At 47.1% G+C, this 20,060-nt stretch overlaps 1 protein-coding gene across 1 annotated transcript in view; it reads right to left on the minus strand.

Annotated features, from left to right (window-relative positions):
* FER1L4 (fer-1 like family member 4) overlaps positions 1–20,060 on the minus strand; it is a 48,070-nt gene that overhangs the window by 16,475 nt on the left and 11,535 nt on the right. The window contains 18 exon segments of the mRNA XM_003586815.6: positions 2,662–2,778; positions 2,883–2,912; positions 2,914–3,018; positions 3,095–3,195; positions 3,720–3,762; positions 4,612–4,743; positions 4,832–4,887; positions 5,033–5,228; positions 8,923–9,084; positions 9,171–9,287; positions 9,733–9,906; positions 10,032–10,166; positions 10,396–10,520; positions 10,669–10,822; positions 11,988–12,140; positions 13,948–14,064; positions 14,138–14,225; positions 19,820–19,920. Coding sequence (XP_003586863.3) covers positions 2,662–2,778; positions 2,883–2,912; positions 2,914–3,018; positions 3,095–3,195; positions 3,720–3,762; positions 4,612–4,743; positions 4,832–4,887; positions 5,033–5,228; positions 8,923–9,084; positions 9,171–9,287; positions 9,733–9,906; positions 10,032–10,166; positions 10,396–10,520; positions 10,669–10,822; positions 11,988–12,140; positions 13,948–14,064; positions 14,138–14,225; positions 19,820–19,920 — 2,106 coding nt within the window.

Consider the following 20,060-nt stretch of genomic DNA (forward strand, 5'->3'; position numbering starts at 1 on the left):
ATCTAATTCTTCTTTGTGTTATTTCTTTCTCACAATTTTTCCTGATGATTGTTTTCTTATATAGATTGTCATTTGGGATTGTGAACCCAAATTTGGTTGTCTAAATCTCTGGAGTCTGTAAAGCCTGATTTGGAACCACTTTAAGCCGATTTCTCAGCTTTGAGTTTTCTGGATTATGCAGACAATAAAATCTCAAGTCTTAGGGATTTCCTTGGTGGTCCTGTGGTTAAGAATTCACCTTGCAACGTAGGGGACATGGATTGGATCCCTGATTGGGGAACTAAGATCCCACACGCTGCAGAGCAACTCAGCCGGTGAGCTGCAGCTACTGAGCCCGTGCACCACAACTAGAGTCTGTATCACAACACGAAGATGCCCCATGACACAACATAGATCCCGAATGCTGAAACTGAGATCTGACGCAGCCAAGTAAAGAAATACATTAAAAAAAAAATTCAAGTCCTAAATCAATGTGAGGGCAAAACTCTAATACTAAATCCTCAGGAAAAGTATTTTTTGTGTTTCACCCAGTTGGAACAGAGGCTAACACAGACCATTTACCTTACAGGCTCCTTTTCCAGTGGGTGGGCTTCCTCTTGACTACCTTTCGCTGACAGTAGAGCCCTTCCTGGGTCCTGCTTTAGGCAAGTTTCTTAGTTGTGTCTCCCACCTTGTATAGGATGTTCGGTATTAGAACCTAAGGCTTGGGGTCCAGATATGGAGAAATCTTCTCAAGAGAATCTGACTTCAGGGCTTGTTCAGGGATTCCTGCCATTTCCTCATTTGGCCATTGAGAATTCCCCTTCTTATGAGTTTAGCATTTGTATAAAAGACTGCTTATCTAGTATTTCTAGATGTATTATATCAGGAAATTATTTCAGACCATCTATGCTGCAATACTGTTAGAAGCAGAAGGTCCAGATGACTGCAAGGTCTCCAGAGACTTTAGGAAACAGGTGTTTTATGATATAAATAGAAGGGAGGTACTTCCCTGGTGCTGCAGTGGTTAACAATCTACCTTGCTATGTGGGGTTCAATCCCTGGTCAGGGAACTAAGACCCACAGGCCGTGGGGCAACTAAGCCCAAGCACTGCAATGAATACCCAGTGTAGCCAAAATTTGAAAAACAATAAATAAATAAATAAATAGAAGGGAAAGGACCTTCTTTCCTATTGTCTAGGATGAATGTACTGTTGGGACTGAGATACGGGAAGTGGGAGCAGAAGGAAGAGGGGAGTGGGCCAAGGGAGTCTGGACTTTTCCACAGGTACCAAAACACCTATTAAATAAGGATAATTACCAAACTAGTATGTCTAGTCTACTAGTAGTCTAACAAACTAGACCAAGTTACTGATGCATCATCTCATTTGATTTTCCAATTGCTCTGAAGACAGCATATCTTACCTCCCTGTAGACAGATAAGGATACTGAGTCCCAGAACAAAGCATAGTGGGACTTCCCTGGTGGTCCAGGAGCTGACTCTGCACTCCCAGTGTAGGAGGTCCAGATTTGATCCCTGGTCAGGGAACTAGATCCTACATGTCACCCTTGCACCATGACTAGAGAAGCCTGCACGCTGCAATGAAGACCCAGCTAAGCCCAAAAAAAAAACCAAAATAAAAATGCTTTTTTAAAAAAGCAAAGCTTTGTGCCCAAAGTTACACAGTTCATAGGTGATGCAAAGCTGTTCCTCTTTACAGCTTGTATTCAGGGCTAGAGACAACAAAAAACAAAAAGAAAACTGTTCACAGAAAATAAGCCATTATAATTAGATACAGAACATACTGTATTGTCCCTGCCTATGAAACATTAAAGGAAAAACAGCCAAGTAATTCACATTATCTAGTGTATGCACTAGGATGCTTAGATTATGGCAGAAGAGCACCACAGAATGTTTCTTTAAATTACACCTTAGAATCCCTATATTTAAACTAGATAAAAGTACAGCATCTGTTCTGTGCTGGGAGTAAATGTGTAGAAACCCCCTCACTCCCTTCATTCTCTGAGATGCCTTTAAGGAAACTTCAGGGCCCTGCTGAGTGAAAACCCTGACGGTCCAATGGTTAAGAATCCACTTGCCAATCCAGGGGACACAAGTTCAATCCCTGGTCCGAGAAGATCCCACATGCCACGGAGCACCTAAGCCCACGTGCTGTGACTACCGAAGCCCGTGCTCCGTAACAAGAAAAGCCACCGCAGTGAGAAGCCTGTGCGCTGCAACGAAGAGTAGCCCCTGTTCACCGCAACTAGAGAAAGCCCTCGCATAGCAATGAAGACCCAGGGCAGCCAAAAGTAGTTAATTCATTCAATGATTGATTTTTTTTTTTAAGTAAAAAAAAATCCTGCAACAATGGGAAGACCTGTACAAAGGCTTTGGTGGGAGGCCATCACGAAGCTTTATGGGTTGTGCTCTTCCTGGAATTACTCTCCCCATTCTTTTAATATGAGACTAGAACTACAAATAAGGAGTCAGAAGATCTAAGCAGTAAATTCAGGTTCTGCCATGAGCAAGTTGTGTAACCTTGGGGAGTCTCTTAACTTTGTGCCTAAGATTTCCCACCTGAAAAGTGAAAAAGCTGGACTCCGATCCCTTCTGTCTGTAGGTTTTGTGTACATTACCTTTGTTCGACTTAGAGGCGTGCAGGGTCAACGGATGCTCACCTTTACAACATATACTCTAACCAGGAGCTTGATGGGCCGGTTCTGTGGGATTCCCCGGGAGATCTGGGGCTCAGAGAAGGACACTGCCTCTGATTCTGGGTAAATGAGGAAGGAGCCCTGGGTGGGATGGGAGTGGGGAGCAGAAAAAACACTACTAAGAGAAACTTCCTCCTGCATCCCTGTCTGTGCTCCCTGGTCTCCCATTCCTCCCCCAAACATACCTTGAACTTGCCCACAAGCTTTCCAGACTTCATCCTCTCCATCTCCACCCTGACGCCCCTGCCCACGGTACAGGGGAAACACATTCAGCCAGTCTTCAAAGTGGTTAAACTCTTCCTCCAGGGAGGTGTTGTAAATCTGAAAGGCAAGGGCCTCAGTGACAGCCTGATGTCTCAGAATGGGAGCAAAATTCCCTCTCCCAAGACCCAGTTACCTTGAGAGTGGTGAGTGCTTTTTTCTGGGATACAAGGCCTTTGACTTCAGGCTCACTCTGGTTGTGGGCTTCCCCATCCACAGAAATGGGGTGAATCCCATCTGGGAATAGCAGAAATGCCCCATTAGAAACTGGTGTGGGGCTTCACTGGTGATCTAGTGGTTAAAAATCACCTGCTGATGCAGGGGCCACAGATCTGATCCCTAGTCCGGGAAGATCCCACGTGCCGTGGAGCAACTAAGCCCGTGCACCACAACCACTGAGCCTGCGCTCTAGAGCCTGCAAGTCACAACTACTGAGCCCCCACACTGCAACTACTGAAGTCCATGTGCCTAGAGCCCGTGCTCCACAAGAGGAGCCACCAGGATGAGAAGCCCGTGCTCCACAAGAGAAGCCACCAGGATGAGAAGCCCGTGCTCCACGAGAGAAGCCACCAGGATGAGAAGCCCGTGCTCCACGAGAAAGAGGAGCCCCCAGAAACTAGAGAAAGCCTTGCACACAGCAACGAAGGCTCAGCACAGCCAAAAATAAATAAATAAATCTTAAAAAGAGAGAAAGAAAGAAGCATGGTGTTGGGAAAGGGAGGGAGACAGAAAGAGGAAAAGGGAGAAAGCCCATCTCTTACCTGAATCCCCAGGGTCATCCATTTCATCCTCATCAAAGTTGGCCTGAAATCAATGGGCAGGTCAGAGATCCTTCCCTTCCTTTCACCTCCTTCATCTACCCCTTCCCCAGGATAGGGAGCTGGGAAACTTTAGTTCAAGTTCCAGCTGGGTAAGCCTACTTGTGTTTTCAAAGTGAAAGTGAAGTCGCTCAGTCATGTCCAACTCTTAGCGACCCCATGGACTACAGCCCACCAGGCCCTCCATCCATGGGATTTTCCAGGCAAGAGTACTGGAGTGGGGTGCCATTGCCTTCTCTGTTAACAGCAGCTAGGCATATTATATTTACTTGGAGCTGGTATACTGGTGACAGCCTTAGTGCCCTCGTGTTTCCAAAGCCTTAGTTTATCATGTAGTCCTGATATGTAACCATCAGTTACATGTGGAACTGCTGAGCACTTGAAATGTGGCTGGTCCAAACTGAGCTGTGCTCCAAGTGCAAACTACACACTGGATGTCAAAGACTAGTCTAAATTAAGACTGTAAATTATTTCATTATTAATTGTTTTTGATAGTTACTTCTTGAAATGCTATTGTAGATATACTAGGTTAATAAAACATATTATTAAAAATCAACTTCAACTGGTTCCTTTCACTTTTTTAAATATGTGACTGCTACAAAAGTTAAAATTGCATACGTGGCTCACATGATATTTCTGTTGGACAACACAGCTCTAGATAATGGAGTTAATAGTCCCCAACTTCTCAAACTGTGGTAAAGATGAGCAAAGATGGCTGTAACAGCTTTGAAAATCTGTAGAGCTCCATGTTTGATGAGATCCTTCTTCTTACCATTCACCCTCCTCTGCCTCCAGCTCCACCACTCCCACCCCCAGAACCTTCCCCTGCTCCCACCTGGCCCTGGAGCTCCTGCAGTGATACATAGTACTTGGACCACCAGTCAAGCTCTTCAGGCTCTGGGATGTCCTCCTCCAGCCCTGGGCCTCAATTCAGGAGGCCTCCCAGAGGCAGCTTCTTCAGAGGAGCCTGGGGGAGCAAGAACTCAGTGCCCCTAGCCCAGTACCACCCCAAGCCCTGCCAGCCCGTTCTTCATACATTCCCCCCACTCCATCACCTTCAGGAGCCGTCTGGGTGTCCTGTCGGCCTTGAAGGGGTCCAGGGACCTCTGTCCTGAGAGGGGACAAACGACACCAGGAGAAGGACAGGCAGGTAGAAATCAGACTCCATGTCCCACTGGAGGGTCTCCGGGAGCCATCTCAGCCAGGAATTAGATGAAGACTTCTGTCTGGTGGCCCCTAGGGGGAGAGCCCCTTACCTCGAGGTTCCTTGGGGACCAAGTCCCCTGTCTCGTCCTCTTCTTGCTCCTCAGGGGCATCCTCTTGACCCCGGAGAGTGAATCTCAGCATGTGGGGGACAACGTGGGACCCCACAAGCACTGTGCGGCCAAAGGCCCGGCGCTCGATCACCAGGACACTGAGAGGGGGCTGCAGGTAAGGCTGTTCCGGCAAGTCCTGGGGGTGGGAGAGGGGACCTGGATCTCCGCAGACTCGGGGAGGAGGAAAAGGCCGCAGCAGAGACAGGTGAGAAAACAAGGCAGCTAAATGTGTATTCGAAGTCCACAGCCCCACTGAGTCATCTGTGGTGAGTCACTGCCTTCCCAATCCACTCCCCAGCTAAAAAGGGGACACAGTCCTGGATTGGAAAGGCTATTGCATCACATGACATAACAGATACAAAAGTAATTTGGAGCCTACAAAGTGCTATCAGAAACATGAGGTTGTTGTTATTATTATGTAAAGGAGAAATACTCAGTTTGCTAATATAGACTTAGAACCATAAAAATTATATATACCCTTTAATCCAGAAATTCTATGTCTATCAGTGGATCCTGAGTGGGGAGGGGGAACACAGTTATAATACTGTATTGTTGGTTTTATTTTACATATATGTGACAATCACAGCACAAAAGAGAGAGAAATGGAGTTATAATTGAGCAAAGTATTTCTATTTTACTGAAACTAAATCAGTATTAATCTGAAACAGACAGTGAAAAATCAGTATGCATACTGTAATCCCTGGAGCAACTAAGTAAATATCAACTAAGGAATTAAAGTAGTATACTAACAAATGTCTATTTAATACAAAAGAAGACAGTAAAGGAGGAACAAAAAATAAATGAAATGTATAGAAAACAAATAGCAAAGTGGCAAATGTAAATCCAACCATATCGGTAATAACATTAAGGACTTCCAAGGAGAAAAGGAAAGATATAAACATTTGAATGCAGAGTTCCAAAGAATAGCAAGAAGAGACAAGAAAGCCTTCTTCAGCGATCAATGCAAAGAAATAGAGGAAAACAACAGAATGGGAAAGACTAGACATCTCTTCAAGAAAATCAGAGATACCAAGGGAACATTTCATGCAAAGATGGGCTCGATAAAGGACACAAATGGTATGGACCTAACAGAAGCAGAAGATATTAAGAAGAGATGGCAAGAATACACAGAAGAACTGTACAAAAAAGATCTTCACAATCCAGATAATCATGATGGTGTGATCACGGACCTAGAGCCAGACATCCTGGAATGTGAAGTCAAGTGGGCCTTAGAAAGCATCACTACGAACAAAGCTAGTGGAGGTGATAGAATTCCAGTTGAGCTATTCCAAATCCTGAAAGATGATGCTGTGAAAGTGCTGCACTCAATATGCCAGTAAATTTGGAAAACTCAGCAGTGGCCACAGGACTGGAAAAGGTCAGTTTTCATTCCAATCCCAAAGAAAGGCAATGCCAAAGAATGCTCAAACTACCGCACAATTGCACTCATCTCATATGCTAGTAAAGTAATGCTCAAAATTCTCCAAGCCAGGCTTCATCAATATGTGAACCGTGAACTTCCTGATGTTCAAGCTGGTTTTAGAAAAGGTAGAGGAACCAGAGATCAAATTGCCAACATCCACTGGATCATGGAAAAAGCAAGAGAGTTCCAGAAAAACATCCATTTCTGCTTTATTGACTATGCCAAAGCCTTTGACTGTGTGGATCACAATAAACTGTGGAAAATTCTGAAAGAGATGGGAATACCAGACCACCTGATCTGCCTCTTGAGAAACCTATATGCAGGTCAGGAAGCAACAGTTAGAACTGGACATGTAACAACAGACTGGTTCCAATAGGAAAAGGAGTATGTCAAGGCTGTATATTGTCACCCTGTATATTTAACTTATATGCAGAGTACATCATGAGAAATGCTGGACTGGAAGAAGCACAAGCTGGAATCAAGATTTCTGGGAGAAATATCAATAACCTCAGATATGCAGATGACACCACCCTTATGGCAGAAAGTGAAGAGGAATTCAAAAGCCTCTTGATGAAAGTGAAAGTGGAGAGTGAAAAAGTTGGCTTAAAGTTCAACATTCAGAAAACGAAGATCATGGCATCCAGTCCCATCACTTCATGGGAAATAGATGAGGAAACAGTGGAAACAGTGTCAGACTTTATTTTTCTGGGCTCCAAAATCACTGCAGATGGTGATTGCAGCCATGAAATTAAAAGACGCTTACTCCTTGGAAGGAAAGTTATGACCACGCTAGATAGCATATTCAAAAGCAGAGACATTACTTTGCCAACAAAGGTCCGTCTAGTCAAGGCTATGGTTTTTCCTGTGGTCATGTATGGATGTGAGAGTTGGACTGTGAAGAAGGCTGAGTGCCGAAGAATTGATGCTTTTGAACTGTGGTGTTGGAGAAGACTCTTGAGAGTCCCTTGGACTGCAAGGAGATCCAACCAGTCCATTCTGAAGGAGATCAGCCCTGGGATTTCTTTGGAAGGAATGATGCTAAAGCTGAAACTCCAGTACTTCGGCCACCTCATGCGAAGAGTTGACTCATTGGAAAAGACTCTGATGCTGGGAGGGATTGGGGGCAGGAGGAGAAGGGGACGACAGAGGATGAGATGGCTGGATGGCATCACTGACTCGATGGACGTGAGTCTCAGTGAACTCCAGGAGTTGATGATGGACAGGGAGGCCTGGCGTGCTGCGATTCATGGGGTTGCAAAGAGTCAGACACGACTGAGCGACTGATCTGATCTGATCTGGTGACCCAGTGGTTAAGAATCCGCCTGCTAATGCAGGGAACAAGGGTTCCTTTCCATCCCTTATCTGGGAAGATTCTCATGCCGTGGGGCATCTGAGCCTGTGTGCGGCAACTGCTGAAGCCCACGTGCCCTAGAGCCCGTTCTCTACAGTGAGCAAAGTCAGGGCAATGAGAAGCCCAGTCACCACAACTAGAGAGCAGCCACTGCTCGCTGCAACGAGAGAAAAGCCTGCTCACAGCAACGAAGACCCAGTGCACCTGAAAATAAATAAATAAATATTAAAGAGCCCTTATTTCATTGGCTCCTCATAACACACTTCTGTCCCTTTTTCAAACAAACAAGCAGACAAATTAAAGCTCAAATCAGACAAGTGATTTGACAAGCACTTAAGTGACACTGCCAGAATTTGACTCCAAGCCCACACTACAGTATGGTAATTATAAATTAAACAAAGAATGTATTTATCTTTCTATCTCCCTGGTGTCTCAGTTTCCTTCAGACTCACACATGACTTTTGGCTAATCCACTCAATCAATAGAGCCAATAGAGCATCACCAGTTCATGGATTAATCCAGGGATCGGCTAATCATTGCCTATAAACCAAGTCTAGCCTGTTGCCAGTTTTTATAAGCAAAGTTTTCTTGGAACAGTCATACTCATTCATTTCCTTGTTTCTTAAGACTGTGTATAAAAGCAGAGTTGAGTAATTGCAACTGAGACTGTATAGCCCACAAAGCCTAAAATCTTCACTAACTTGCCGTTTATAGAGGAGCTTCCCTGGTGGCTCGGTGGTAAAGAATCCACCAGCAATGCAGGAGACACAGGAAATGTAGATTCAACCCCTGGGTTGGGAAGATCCCTTTGAGGAGGAAATGGCAAACCACTCCAGTATTCTTGCCCGAAAAATTCCATGGACAGAGGAGCCTGGCAGGCTACAGTCCGTGGGGTCACAAAAGAGTCAAACACAACTGAGCAATTGAGTACACACACCCTTATAGAAAGTCTGGTGACCCCTGGGTTAATCTAGTATAACCAGCCAGGGATTCACCATCTCACTGCCTATTCCATTTCCCAGCCCAGCACTTCTTGGCCCCAGCCCATGTCCTCACCACCGTCAGATGCTTGACGAGCTCGGTGAAATTGGGATTCTCACGGTAACTGGCCAGGACCTCAGACTCCACTCGCCGACCCGCCACCTCCAGCACAACCTGGGGCCGCTCCACCTCGAACAGATGCACGCGGCCAAGGCCCCTGAGACCCCAGAACAGTACCTGAAGTTGGGAAGGGGAAGATTCAGGGGCCTGTACCTCACTGAAGGACACCCAGACGGGGGGAAGGCAGGTAGTGAGTTCACTACCTCAACGCGGAATTCCCTGAGCACCGGGTGCACGTGGGGTGGCAAGGACAGGCATCCAGAGAAGGGCTCAGCCAGGAGGCTCAGGTCCTGGGGCTCCACATAGCTGGGCACTGAGGGCTGCAGGGAGGTGAGATCAGAGCTCAGAGAGGAATCGGGCAGGAGGAAGGCAAGTCTGGACTCAGGGTAAACACATGGAGGACTGCTGGTGAGATATAAATCCAGAGGAACCTGGCAAGGCTAGATTGGCAGGAGGGGGTTGTGTCAGGAACAGCCATGTACAGGGAGAGGATGGGTGTCTGAGCAAGGGGATCGACCCATAGCCTGGGTCCTCTGGGGTTGGAGGCCTGGCAAGGTGAACTGAGGGAAGGTCTACTTCGAGTATTCCCTGGAGTCTGGAGGTGCAGTGAGGTGGCCCCAGGACAGACCTGCAGCCCGCATTCTCTGGGGGTACAGAAGTTGGAGGAGTAACCCTGGGATGTGCCCACATTCCCAGAGCGAGAGGACCTGGAGGAATTGCAGGAGTGGTCCACGGGGTGTCCCAACTAGACCCCAGCACTCTGACCTCAAGCCCGCTACTGTAGTCCAGTTCAATGAGCTCAAAGGTGGCGATGAGCTCCCCCGCTGCCCGGGGCCCCTTCCTCAGGGGGAAGAACTGCAGTTCAGGATGTTGGTAAGGGTCCTCCATCAACTTCACCCTCGGGGCGGCCAGCGCCCTGCCCAGGAACACATCGGGGCCCTGCGGGGAGCAGAGCAGTGAAGACAAAAGTAGAAGAGGCTCAGGAACCCCGGGAGGGTGCATCGAGACGAGGAGAGGAGGATCCTTGGGGGTGGGAACCCAGGTGGGGCCCAGGTCACACTCACGAACTTATTGTGGTCAAAGACATTGACGATCACCAGCGGGGGCTCATCCTGCAGGTGCTCCCTCCTCCCGTCCATGATCAGTTGATCAAATACCAAGAGCTCATTCCACAGAGGGCTCAGCATCTGCTCCAGGACCTTGACGGCCGTGCAGGAAGGGAGGTAACAGCAGGTAGTATCAGGAGAACCCATCACCCCTAAGACCCCCTGGTTCTACACTACCCCCTAAATCAGGGCGATCTGATCCAACATCCCATCCTGAAAATAGAGGGCAGAAGAGAGACTGGGAGCCTTGGAAGAAACTCAGTTCCCACCCACCTTATCTCCCAGTGCCCCTCCACCACCCACCTCCCAGCCCAGCCCTCACCTGCGTGGTCTGGCACTGCGTAGAGATGAGGACTCGAGCAAAGGGGTCCGAGAGCCCACTGTCATCTGCTGCCAGCACCCCTCGGGCCTGGTACAAGTGGGCCCAGAGCTGGAAGTAGCTGAAGTCTGGGGTGGAGGGAAAGAAGGGGCAGTGTGAGCTCAGGGACCACTGGAGTCCCTGACCTCAGACCCCTCCGAATCCCCAGCTAAGCATCTAGCCCCACACCTGAGGCAGATGGAGAGCCAGCCCGCCCACCTCACAGCCTGCACTCACCGTCCCGGTACAGGCTGTGGGGCAGCCCAGCTGAGGGCTCAGGCAGCAGGTCCCCGGGGAGCTCTGCAGTGCAGGCCTTGGCTTGCTTGCCCAGCCCCAGCCACAGGAAGAGCTCCAGCTTGGCACAGACCTCACCAGGGGCTGCCCCTGGTGCCTGTTGTGGGAGGAGCCATGTTAGGGCCCCACCTCTTACTACCCCTGCGAGACCAATCATCTTGCTCCTCCAAGGCAGGGCTCTGCTCTCTGTATCACCAGATCCCTAATCCAAACAGCACTCCCATGGAGGGGACATGGGTTCGATCCCTGGTCAGGAACCTAAGATCCTACTTGCCTGGCAGCATGGCCACAATAAAAACCAAACAAAAAAACAAACAGCACTCCCTGTACCTGACCCTCTTCATGCCCTCCACCTGAGACTCCATTATCCTTAACTTCCATTCCCTGTCCCCCCTGCGCCAACACTGCCCCTCCTATGCCCCAAACCTCAGACCCCAAACCATGCTCTGAGTTCTGCACTCTGCTACCCCACACTCAGCCCTGTGTCCCCTCATTCCCAGCACATGAGATTCCCTGTCCCTTACCCAGAGGTCACAACTCACCACCAGGGACCCCTGCTGGTGTCTGTCCCAAGGACGCCTCATTTAGAAATACTCTACCCCACATCAGCTGGACTTATCAGCAACCAGTCCCATTTTCATAACCCAGCCCATCTGTCAGAGCCTAGTCTGGGCAAGTTCATGCTCAGAGCCAGGGCAAGTTCATGCTCAGAGATGACAAGATCTGCTGTTTATCTCACATCAAAGCTCACCTGGGTAAAGGCACGATTTCCTTTTGGCATTTTAGATAATTAAGAGTTTGGTATCCTTTTTTAAGTTTTTTTGCCAATGGCACAACATGTGATATACTTTATTTTTAATAATAATAAATTTCTAATGGAAACATTTTAATTTGTTAAAAGTTTAAAAATCAAATAAAACTTTTTAATTAGAATTTTTGACTTAAAAAATTTTAATTAGAATTTTTGACTAAAAAATTTTAATTAAAAAAATTTTAAAAATTAAATAAAGAGTTTTAAGGGAATTCCCTGGCCGTTCAGTGGTTAGGCCTCAGCACTTTCACTGCCAAGGACACGAGTTGGATCACCGGTCGGGGAACTAAGATCCCACAGGCAACATGGTGAAGCCAACAATTATAAATAAAAAAATAAAGAGTTTGGAACTCCTACTGTGCACCGTGTGGCTCCACCCCAACGCCTGTGCCACCCTAAGAGCCTCACCCCACTCCAATCCCCAGCACCCTCACCCCCCAGGACCCCTCACTGTGAGCAGCAGGCTCTGGATCTTCCCACAGTCCCGGCCCCGTTCCTCCTCCACCACAGAGAACAGCACATCCTGGGCAGGAATCCGGGCCCAGGCCACACGGCGCCGCCCACTGAGCATCCAGAGCAGCACATCCGGGAGGGGCGGCTGGGGCTGCAGGCAGAGAACTGGGTTACAGCAGCGAGCTTGGAGTTGAGACCACCTGCTCCCGCAGCTTCCACTGGACGGACGGGCCAGATGTCCATCTCCAGCCCTGACCTCTCCCCAGACTGCAGGTCCATCTGGCCACCTATGTCCTGGACATCTCTCCCCTGGATGCCCTGCCCCTACAGGCCTGACTTTTTTTTTCCTGGTCTCTCTATTTATTTTTTTAATTATGTTAAAATACACAAAACATGGGCTTCCCTGGTGGCTCAGGCAGAAAAGAATCTTCCTGCAGTGCAGGAGACCCAGGTTTAATCTCTGAGTTGGGCAGATCCCCTGGAGGAGGGAATGGCAACCCTCTCCAGTATTCCTGCCTGGAGAATTCCATGGACAGAGGAGCCTGGTGAGCTACAGTCATGGGGTTGCAAAGAGTCAGACACGACTGAGCAGCTAACACTGCCACACTTTCACTCACACGTAATGTAAAATTTCCCATCTCAGCCACTGTTAAGTGTACAGCTAGGTAGGACATTCACATTGTCGTGAGACTATCACTGTTGCCCACCTCCAGAAGCTTCTTCAACTTTCTTCATCAGTAGGACCGACACTCTGTAGCCATTAAACACTAACTTCCCATTTTCCCCTCCCAGCCCTGACAATAACTATCTTACTATCTCTCTATGAATTTGACTATTCTAGGTACCTCATATCAGTGGAATCATATGTATTTGCCCTTTTCTGATTGGCTTTTTTTCATTTATCATAAAGTCTTCAAGGTTCACCATGTTGGAGCATGGGTTAGCTTGATTTCCTTAGTTTTCCCTCCTCCCAACCTGATTTCTCTGCAGTGATCCCCACCTCTCCTTCCACCACGCTGCTTTCCAGCTGTCCCTTTGCACATGTTCTATATTCTTTCATACTTGCCAAACTCCAACATGCCCTTCGAGATCTGAGACCAAGGACTTCCCTGGTGGTCCAATATTTAAGCATCCTCCTGCCAATGCAGGAGATATTGGTTCGATCCCTAGGTTGGGAAGATCCCACATGCCAAGGAGTAACTAAGCCCATGTGCCGTAACTTCTGAGCCCACACTTCATGCTCCATAACAAGAGAAGCCACCGCAATGAGAAACCCATGCACTGCAACTAGAGAAAGCTGATATGCAGCAACAAAGATCCAGCCCAGCCATAAATAAATACATAAATATGATTTTTTGAAAAAAACAAAACCTGAGACCAATATCCAGCTCCTCACTCATTGACCCTAAGGACATATTGGTTCTGGTGGTCAAAACTTTCTGTGCCTTTGGAATGACTGAGCTTCAGAGTGGAGCAGAAATGGCTTTGAAGTCTAACTCTGCCACTTAATCAGCCATGACATGGTGGATCCGTCACTTTCCTTCTCTAAGCCTTAGCGTCTGCGCTTGTCAAATGAGGTATGTCTTCCCAAAGTTGTTGAATTACATAGGATAACACATGCAGATACTTAGCAAAGGAAACTTTCTCAAAATGTGAACTTCCTTTACCCTTCCCATGTGTTGTGTTCAGAGCTTCGGACCAGGGAAGTCATGCCAAGGAGTGTACTCTCAAATTTTCTTCCGAAGAGATCCTGACTGTTCCCTGCATCCCTGCTGGGTCCCAGAATGTACAGTACCCTTAGCTGCTCCAAATGGAACTTGGTCCTCTATTCAGAGCAACGGATCCTATGGCCGGGCATGGATCCACAGGACTAATATTAGGTCAGTCCTACCCAAAGGCCCTGGTAGGCTTAGGAGAAAGGGTATTCAGGGTGGAAAAATGGATGCATAAGGCATTACCTCCTAGGCCAGGAAGCGCAATTTCACCAGGAGCTTCTTGGCCAGTGCCACTTTCTCTGGCACGTTTCTCTGCCTCAGGCCCCGTAGGAGCCGCAATCCTTGCTTTGCCAACAGGTTCTGAAAAGTCAGGAAGAGAACATGAGTGGCGGGTCTCTGCTGGGTGCCCCTGATCCCCTTCCCTAGATCGTACCAGGCTATACACCAGCAGTTTCCCTCGGCATCGGTCCAGGGCGTTGGGCCGGGTCATCGTCCTGCGCTCAGCACCGTGGCAAAACTGTCTGCGTGAGCAGGGGCAGGCGTGGCAGGTGGGAACACCGTCCGTTAGGGGCCACCTTCCTCAGAGCAGGCCTCCCACACCAGCCTCCCTCACAGCTCCTCTCAGTCTTGTTCACAAACAGGCATCCTTGGGGCTTCCCTGGTGGTCCAGCGGTTAAGAATCCGCCTTGTAATTTTAGGGACGTGGGTTCCATCCCTGGTCTGGGAAGATCCCACCACGTGCCATGGAACAACTAAGCCCGTGCGCCACAACTACTACTGAAGCAGTGCTCTAGAGCCCACAAGCTGCAACCACTGAGGCCCCCAGAACCCATGCTCTGCAGCAAGAGAAGCCACAACAGTGAGAAGCCTGCACGCCACAACCAGAGCCAGGACGATCCACCACAGCCAAACAATAAAATAATCTTTAAAAAAGAAAAATAACAGCCCTGGGGCAACCCAGAGGGATGGGTGGAGAGGGAGGTGGGAGGGGGGTTCAGGATGGGGGGATGCATGCACCCGAGGCTGATTCATGGGGATATATGGCAAAAACCACCACAAGATTGTAAAGTAATTATCCTCCAATTAAATTAATTTTTTAAAAAGTAAAAAATAACAGGCGTCCTTCCTCAGTTAAGGATGCCTTCTGTATTTGGACCATTTCCCAACTCATCAAGGCCAGCATCACTCTGGAGCCCTAGAATGTACTAGAAATTAACTATTTACTGCCCTGGCTACTCAGTGTAGCCCAGGCCCAACAGGACTGGTATGACTTAGTTAGAACACAGAATCTCAGCCCCACCCTGACCTTCTCTGTCAGAAATCTGCATGTTTATACTCGGAGGATTCAAGGCTCACGTGGGCTGTACTCGACAGTTCCAACATGGAGTAAAGATAGTTCCGACAATGCATGCCCAAACCAAGGGCACGAGTTCCAGTGACTGCCCCGCCCTATCCGTCTAAAAGCAAACCCTGCTTCACTTCAAAACTTCCAAGTCTCCTTCACTGCTCTTTCTCTCACGCACATTCCACATCAACCCATCAGCAAATCACTTCCTGTTCAGTTGCTGTCGTGTCTGACTCTGAGATCTAATGAACATGTCATATCACTTAGCATATCACTTAGGCTCTATTTTCAAAATGCATTCAGAATCTGACCACTTTCCTCCTTTTCCAGGCCCACCCAGGTCTAAGCCACCATCACTTCTCACCAAGATTATTGCAATAGCCACCTAGCTGTTCTCACTTCTTCCACTCTTACCCTCTGGCCTATAGAATGTTCTCAATACAGCATCCAAAATGAGTTATTCAATGCTTTTCAGACCATTTCACTCCTCCCCAGAAGTTTATCATCTCAGAGTTAAAAACAAAATACTTAAAATGGTCTTAATGGGGAGATTTCCCTGGTGGTCCAGTGACTAAGACTTGGCGCTTCCGATGCAGAGGCCCCGGGGTTCAATCCCTGGTCAGGGAACTCGATCCCACCTGCTGCAGCTAGGAGTTCCCATGCCACAACTAAAGACCCCATAAGCCAAATGAGGACAGAAGATCCCACAGGCCTACTAAGACCTGGTGAAGCAAAATAAACACATAAAAATATTTTTTAAATGGCCTAAAAGGCCCTACATGCTCTATTTCTCTTTAGTTCCCTGTCTTCATCAAATATTACTCTCCCCTCAAGCTCAGCCCTACAGTCACACTGGCCTTTTTGCTCCTCCTTGAATACCCCAAGCCTGTGACCTCACGGCCTCTTATCAGCTGCTCCCTATGCTGCAATGTTTGGCCCTAGACCTTTCCATAGCTCATTCTCCCCTTCTTTGTTAAGGCTTTGCTCAAATACCTCTTCACAGACCTTCCCTGGTCATCCCATCTCAACAACCCCTCCCACTTTCTCCATCTTCATCTCTGCTTTTTCTGTCTCTCTAAATAGAATGTTAGCTATGGCAGGGACTTCATTTTGATTACCACTGTATCCTCAGGGCCTGGCACCTAATAGATGCTCAAAAGACACTTGTTGGGTTAAGTAAAATGATTTTAATCCATGGAATTTGGGCCCCTTTTTGACCCCTCCTCAATGATTTCTTAACTTTTTATTGTGGAAATTTAAATATATATACATATTATATATATATATATATATATATATATATATATATATATATATAAAATAAGTGACTCCAAGGATTTTTCACCTAATACTGCTCCCAGAGCTTATCTTTTTAACTTATAATGCTCTTTACTCCAAGACTTCTACTGACAGACACAATTTGACTGACAAGGGTCAAAACTGCACCTGCCTCTTGAGAAACCCGTATGCAGGTGAGGAAGCAACAGTTAGAACTGGACATGGAACAACAGATTGGTTCCAAATAGGAAAAGGAGTACGTCAAGGCTGTATATTGTCACCCTGCTTATTTAACTTATATGCAGAGTACATCATGAGAAATGCTGTGCTGGAGGAAGCACAAGCTGGAATCAAGATTGCCGGGAGAAGTATCAATAACCTCAGATATGCAGATGACACCACCCTTATGGAAGTAAGTGAAGAAGAACTAAAGAGCCTCTTGATGAAAGTGAAAGAAGAGAGTGAAAAAGTTGGCTTAAAGCTCAACATTCAGAAAATGAAGATCATGGCATCTGGTCCCATCACTTCATGGCAAATAGATGGGAAAACAGTGGAAACAGTGGCTGACTTTATTTTGGGGGGCTCCAAAATCACTGCAGATGGTGATTGCAGCCATGAAATTAAAAGATGCTTACTCTTTGGAAGGAAAGTTATGACCAACCTAGACAGCATATTAAAAAGCAGAGACATTATTTTGTCAACAAAGGTCCGTCTAGTCAAGGCTATGGTTTTTCCAGTGGTCATGTATGGATGTGAAAGTTGGACTATAAAGAAAGCTGAGCACTGAAGATTTGATGCTTTTGAACTGTGGTGTTGGAGAAGACTCTTGAGTCCCTTGGACAGGAAGGAGATCCAACCAGTCCATCCTAAAGGAGATCAGTCCTGGGTGTTCATTGGAAGGACTGATGTTGAAGCTGAAACTCCAATACTTTGGTCACCTGATTCGGAGAGCTGACTCATTTGAAAAGACCCTGATGCCGGGAAAGATTGAGGGCAGGAGAAGAAGGGGACGACAGAGGATGAGATGGTTGGATGTCATCACCGACTCAATGGACATGGCTTTGGGTAGACTCCGGGAGTTGGTGATGGACAGGGAGGCCTGGCGTGCTGCAGTTTATGGGGTCTCAAAGATTTGGACAAGACTGAGCGACTGAAATGAACTGAACTGAACTGTATAATTTTTAAAACTTCACTTATTAACATTGCTATTGATTTAAAATTGACAAGAGAAAAATATCTTCTTAATAAGATTTAGATCCACAAAATTGGATTCAGGAAAATTAGATGTGATAGAAATAACAGCAGCATACACACACACAAAACCACACTGGATAAAGCTATAAAAAGTGAAATATTATATGAGTAAATCTTTCATTGAAATTTCCCTGCCAAAGAATAATTTTAGTAATAAGATAACTAGGACTTCCTTTGTGGCTCAGATGGTAAAGAATCCTCCTGCAATGCAGGAGGAAATGGTAACCCTCTCCAGTATTCTTGCCTGGAGAATTCCATGGACAGAGGAGCCTGGCAGGCTACAGTTCCATGGAGTCACAAAGAATCAGACACGACTAAGCAATTAAAACTTTCAAAAAAATAAATCAGTGAAGTGAAAATGGAAATAGTTTCATTGCATCATATAAAAAAATCAAGCAAGTAATTAAACTGGATTAAATATGGTGGCTCTTTTGGAGACATAGAGAACATAGACAGAGAAGAGAGCCTTACAGTGAAGCCCAGGGACACAGTATATGAAATTTGTAACATTCAGAGGTCAAGAAGATAGGGAACCAGCAAAAGAGATGAGAAAGAATGGCCAGGGAAGCCCAAGGAAAACCAGGGACATGGAAGTCAACAGAAGAGTCTTTCAAGAAGGAGGGTGAGGTCAACTGTGTTCACCTCAGTGTTTCACTGAACTGAAAGGTTGATTGAGATAAAGAAAGAAAAGTAACCACCAATAACCAAGTTTAGCTGAGTTCTCCTCTTCCTCCCTCCCTCTAAACGCTGGAGCTTGCCAGGTCCCTGGAATTTTCTTTTTCCCTTTTTTTGCTCTCTAGATGATCTTATCCAGTCCCATCTCTGTATTAACACCTCCCAATTTTACATTTTAAGCTTTGAACTCTCCCTAGAGCTCAGTTCAGTTCAGTCGCTCAGTCGTGTCTGACTCTTTGCGACCCCATGAATTGCGGAATGCCAGGCCTCCCTGTCCATCACCAACTCCTGGAGTTCACTCAAACTCATGTCCATTGAGTCGGTGATGCCATCCAGCCATCTCATCCTCTGTCGTCCCCTTCTCCTCCTGCCCCCAATCCCTCCCAGCATCAGAGTCTTTTCTAATGAGTCAACTCTTCCCATGAGGTGGCCAAAGTACTGGAGTTTCAGCTTCAGCATCATTCCTTCCAAAGAACACCCAGGGCTGATCTCCTTTAGAATGGACTGGTTGGATCTCCTTGCAGTCCAAGGGACTCTCAAGAGTCTTCTCCAACACCACACTTCAAAAGCATCAATTCTTCGGCGCTCAGCCTTCTTCACAGTCCAACTCTCACATCCATACATGACCACAGGAAAAACCATAGCCTTGACTAGATGGACCTTTGTTGGCAAAGTGATGTCTCTGCTTTTGAATATGCTATCTAGGTTGGACATAACTTTCCTTCCAAGGAGTAAGTGTCTTTTAATTTCATGGCTGCAGTCACCATCTGCAGTGATTTTGGAGCCCCCCAAAATAATGTCTGACACTGTTTCCACTGTTTCCCATCTATTTCCCATGAAGTGATGGGACTGGATGCCATGATCTTTGTTTTCTGAATGTTGAGCTTTAAGCCAACTTTTTCACTCTCCACTTTCACTTTCATCAAGAGGCTTTTTAGTTCCTCTTCACAGAGTTAACAAGTCCCAAAATGAGCTTTTGATATTCCCTCCCCTCCCACCATAACTTCTCTCCTCTCATTTTCCATAGCTCAGTAAATGGCACCATCTACATAGTTATTCAAGTCAAAATCGTAGGAGTCATTCATAACTCCTCTCTGCACATTTCCCAAGTCCCCTAAGACTATTCATTAGTGAGTCTTGAGATGTCACTTTCACAGACCCACACTGCCTTTGAATCCAGTCCTGTCACTCTGTGTCCATCCTAGATTCAATTCAACCATCACCTCAGTTATTACCTCTGCTTCCTCTCATATCATCCCTCCCCCACTGATCCTTTTTAGGGATAGGTTAGAGTACATCCCTTTTCTTTTCAAAATCTTCAGTGGCTCCTCATCTGAGGAACTGGAAGGTGTGTGGAGATTAGAGGAGAGGAGGAAAGAGTTTATTGAAGGGGAGTGGCCTAACATCCAATAATTTCCATCAAGTTCCCTCCACAATCATCTCCTCACTCTCCTGTAAAGTGCTGATCAGACTGCAGCATCCAGGGCCCTTGGGTCCAGACAGCTATCATGGGTTTCCCTTACCCTAGAGTCTGCAGCAAGGAAGGGGAGGCTCTCCGCTCACCTGCTGCCTACCACCAGCTCTTCCAGTGCCTGCTTCAGCCGTGTGCAGGCCCCAGGTCCTGGCCGGCGCTGCAGAGTCTCAACCTCCTGCAACCCCTGGTCCTGTGCCAAAGGGAGAGGGTCAGCCTCCACCTCCTTTAGACCACACCCTCATCCCAAGGCCCCGCCCATTCATGACTTCCTCTTGGCCCCACCCTTCTTTGACGCCAACTAATTCTGGGTTCAGTTTCTCAAGCCCTGGG

This window comes from Bos taurus, chromosome 13 (genome assembly GCF_002263795.3).
Source record: "Bos taurus isolate L1 Dominette 01449 registration number 42190680 breed Hereford chromosome 13, ARS-UCD2.0, whole genome shotgun sequence".
Taxonomy (NCBI): Eukaryota; Metazoa; Chordata; class Mammalia; order Artiodactyla; family Bovidae; genus Bos; species Bos taurus.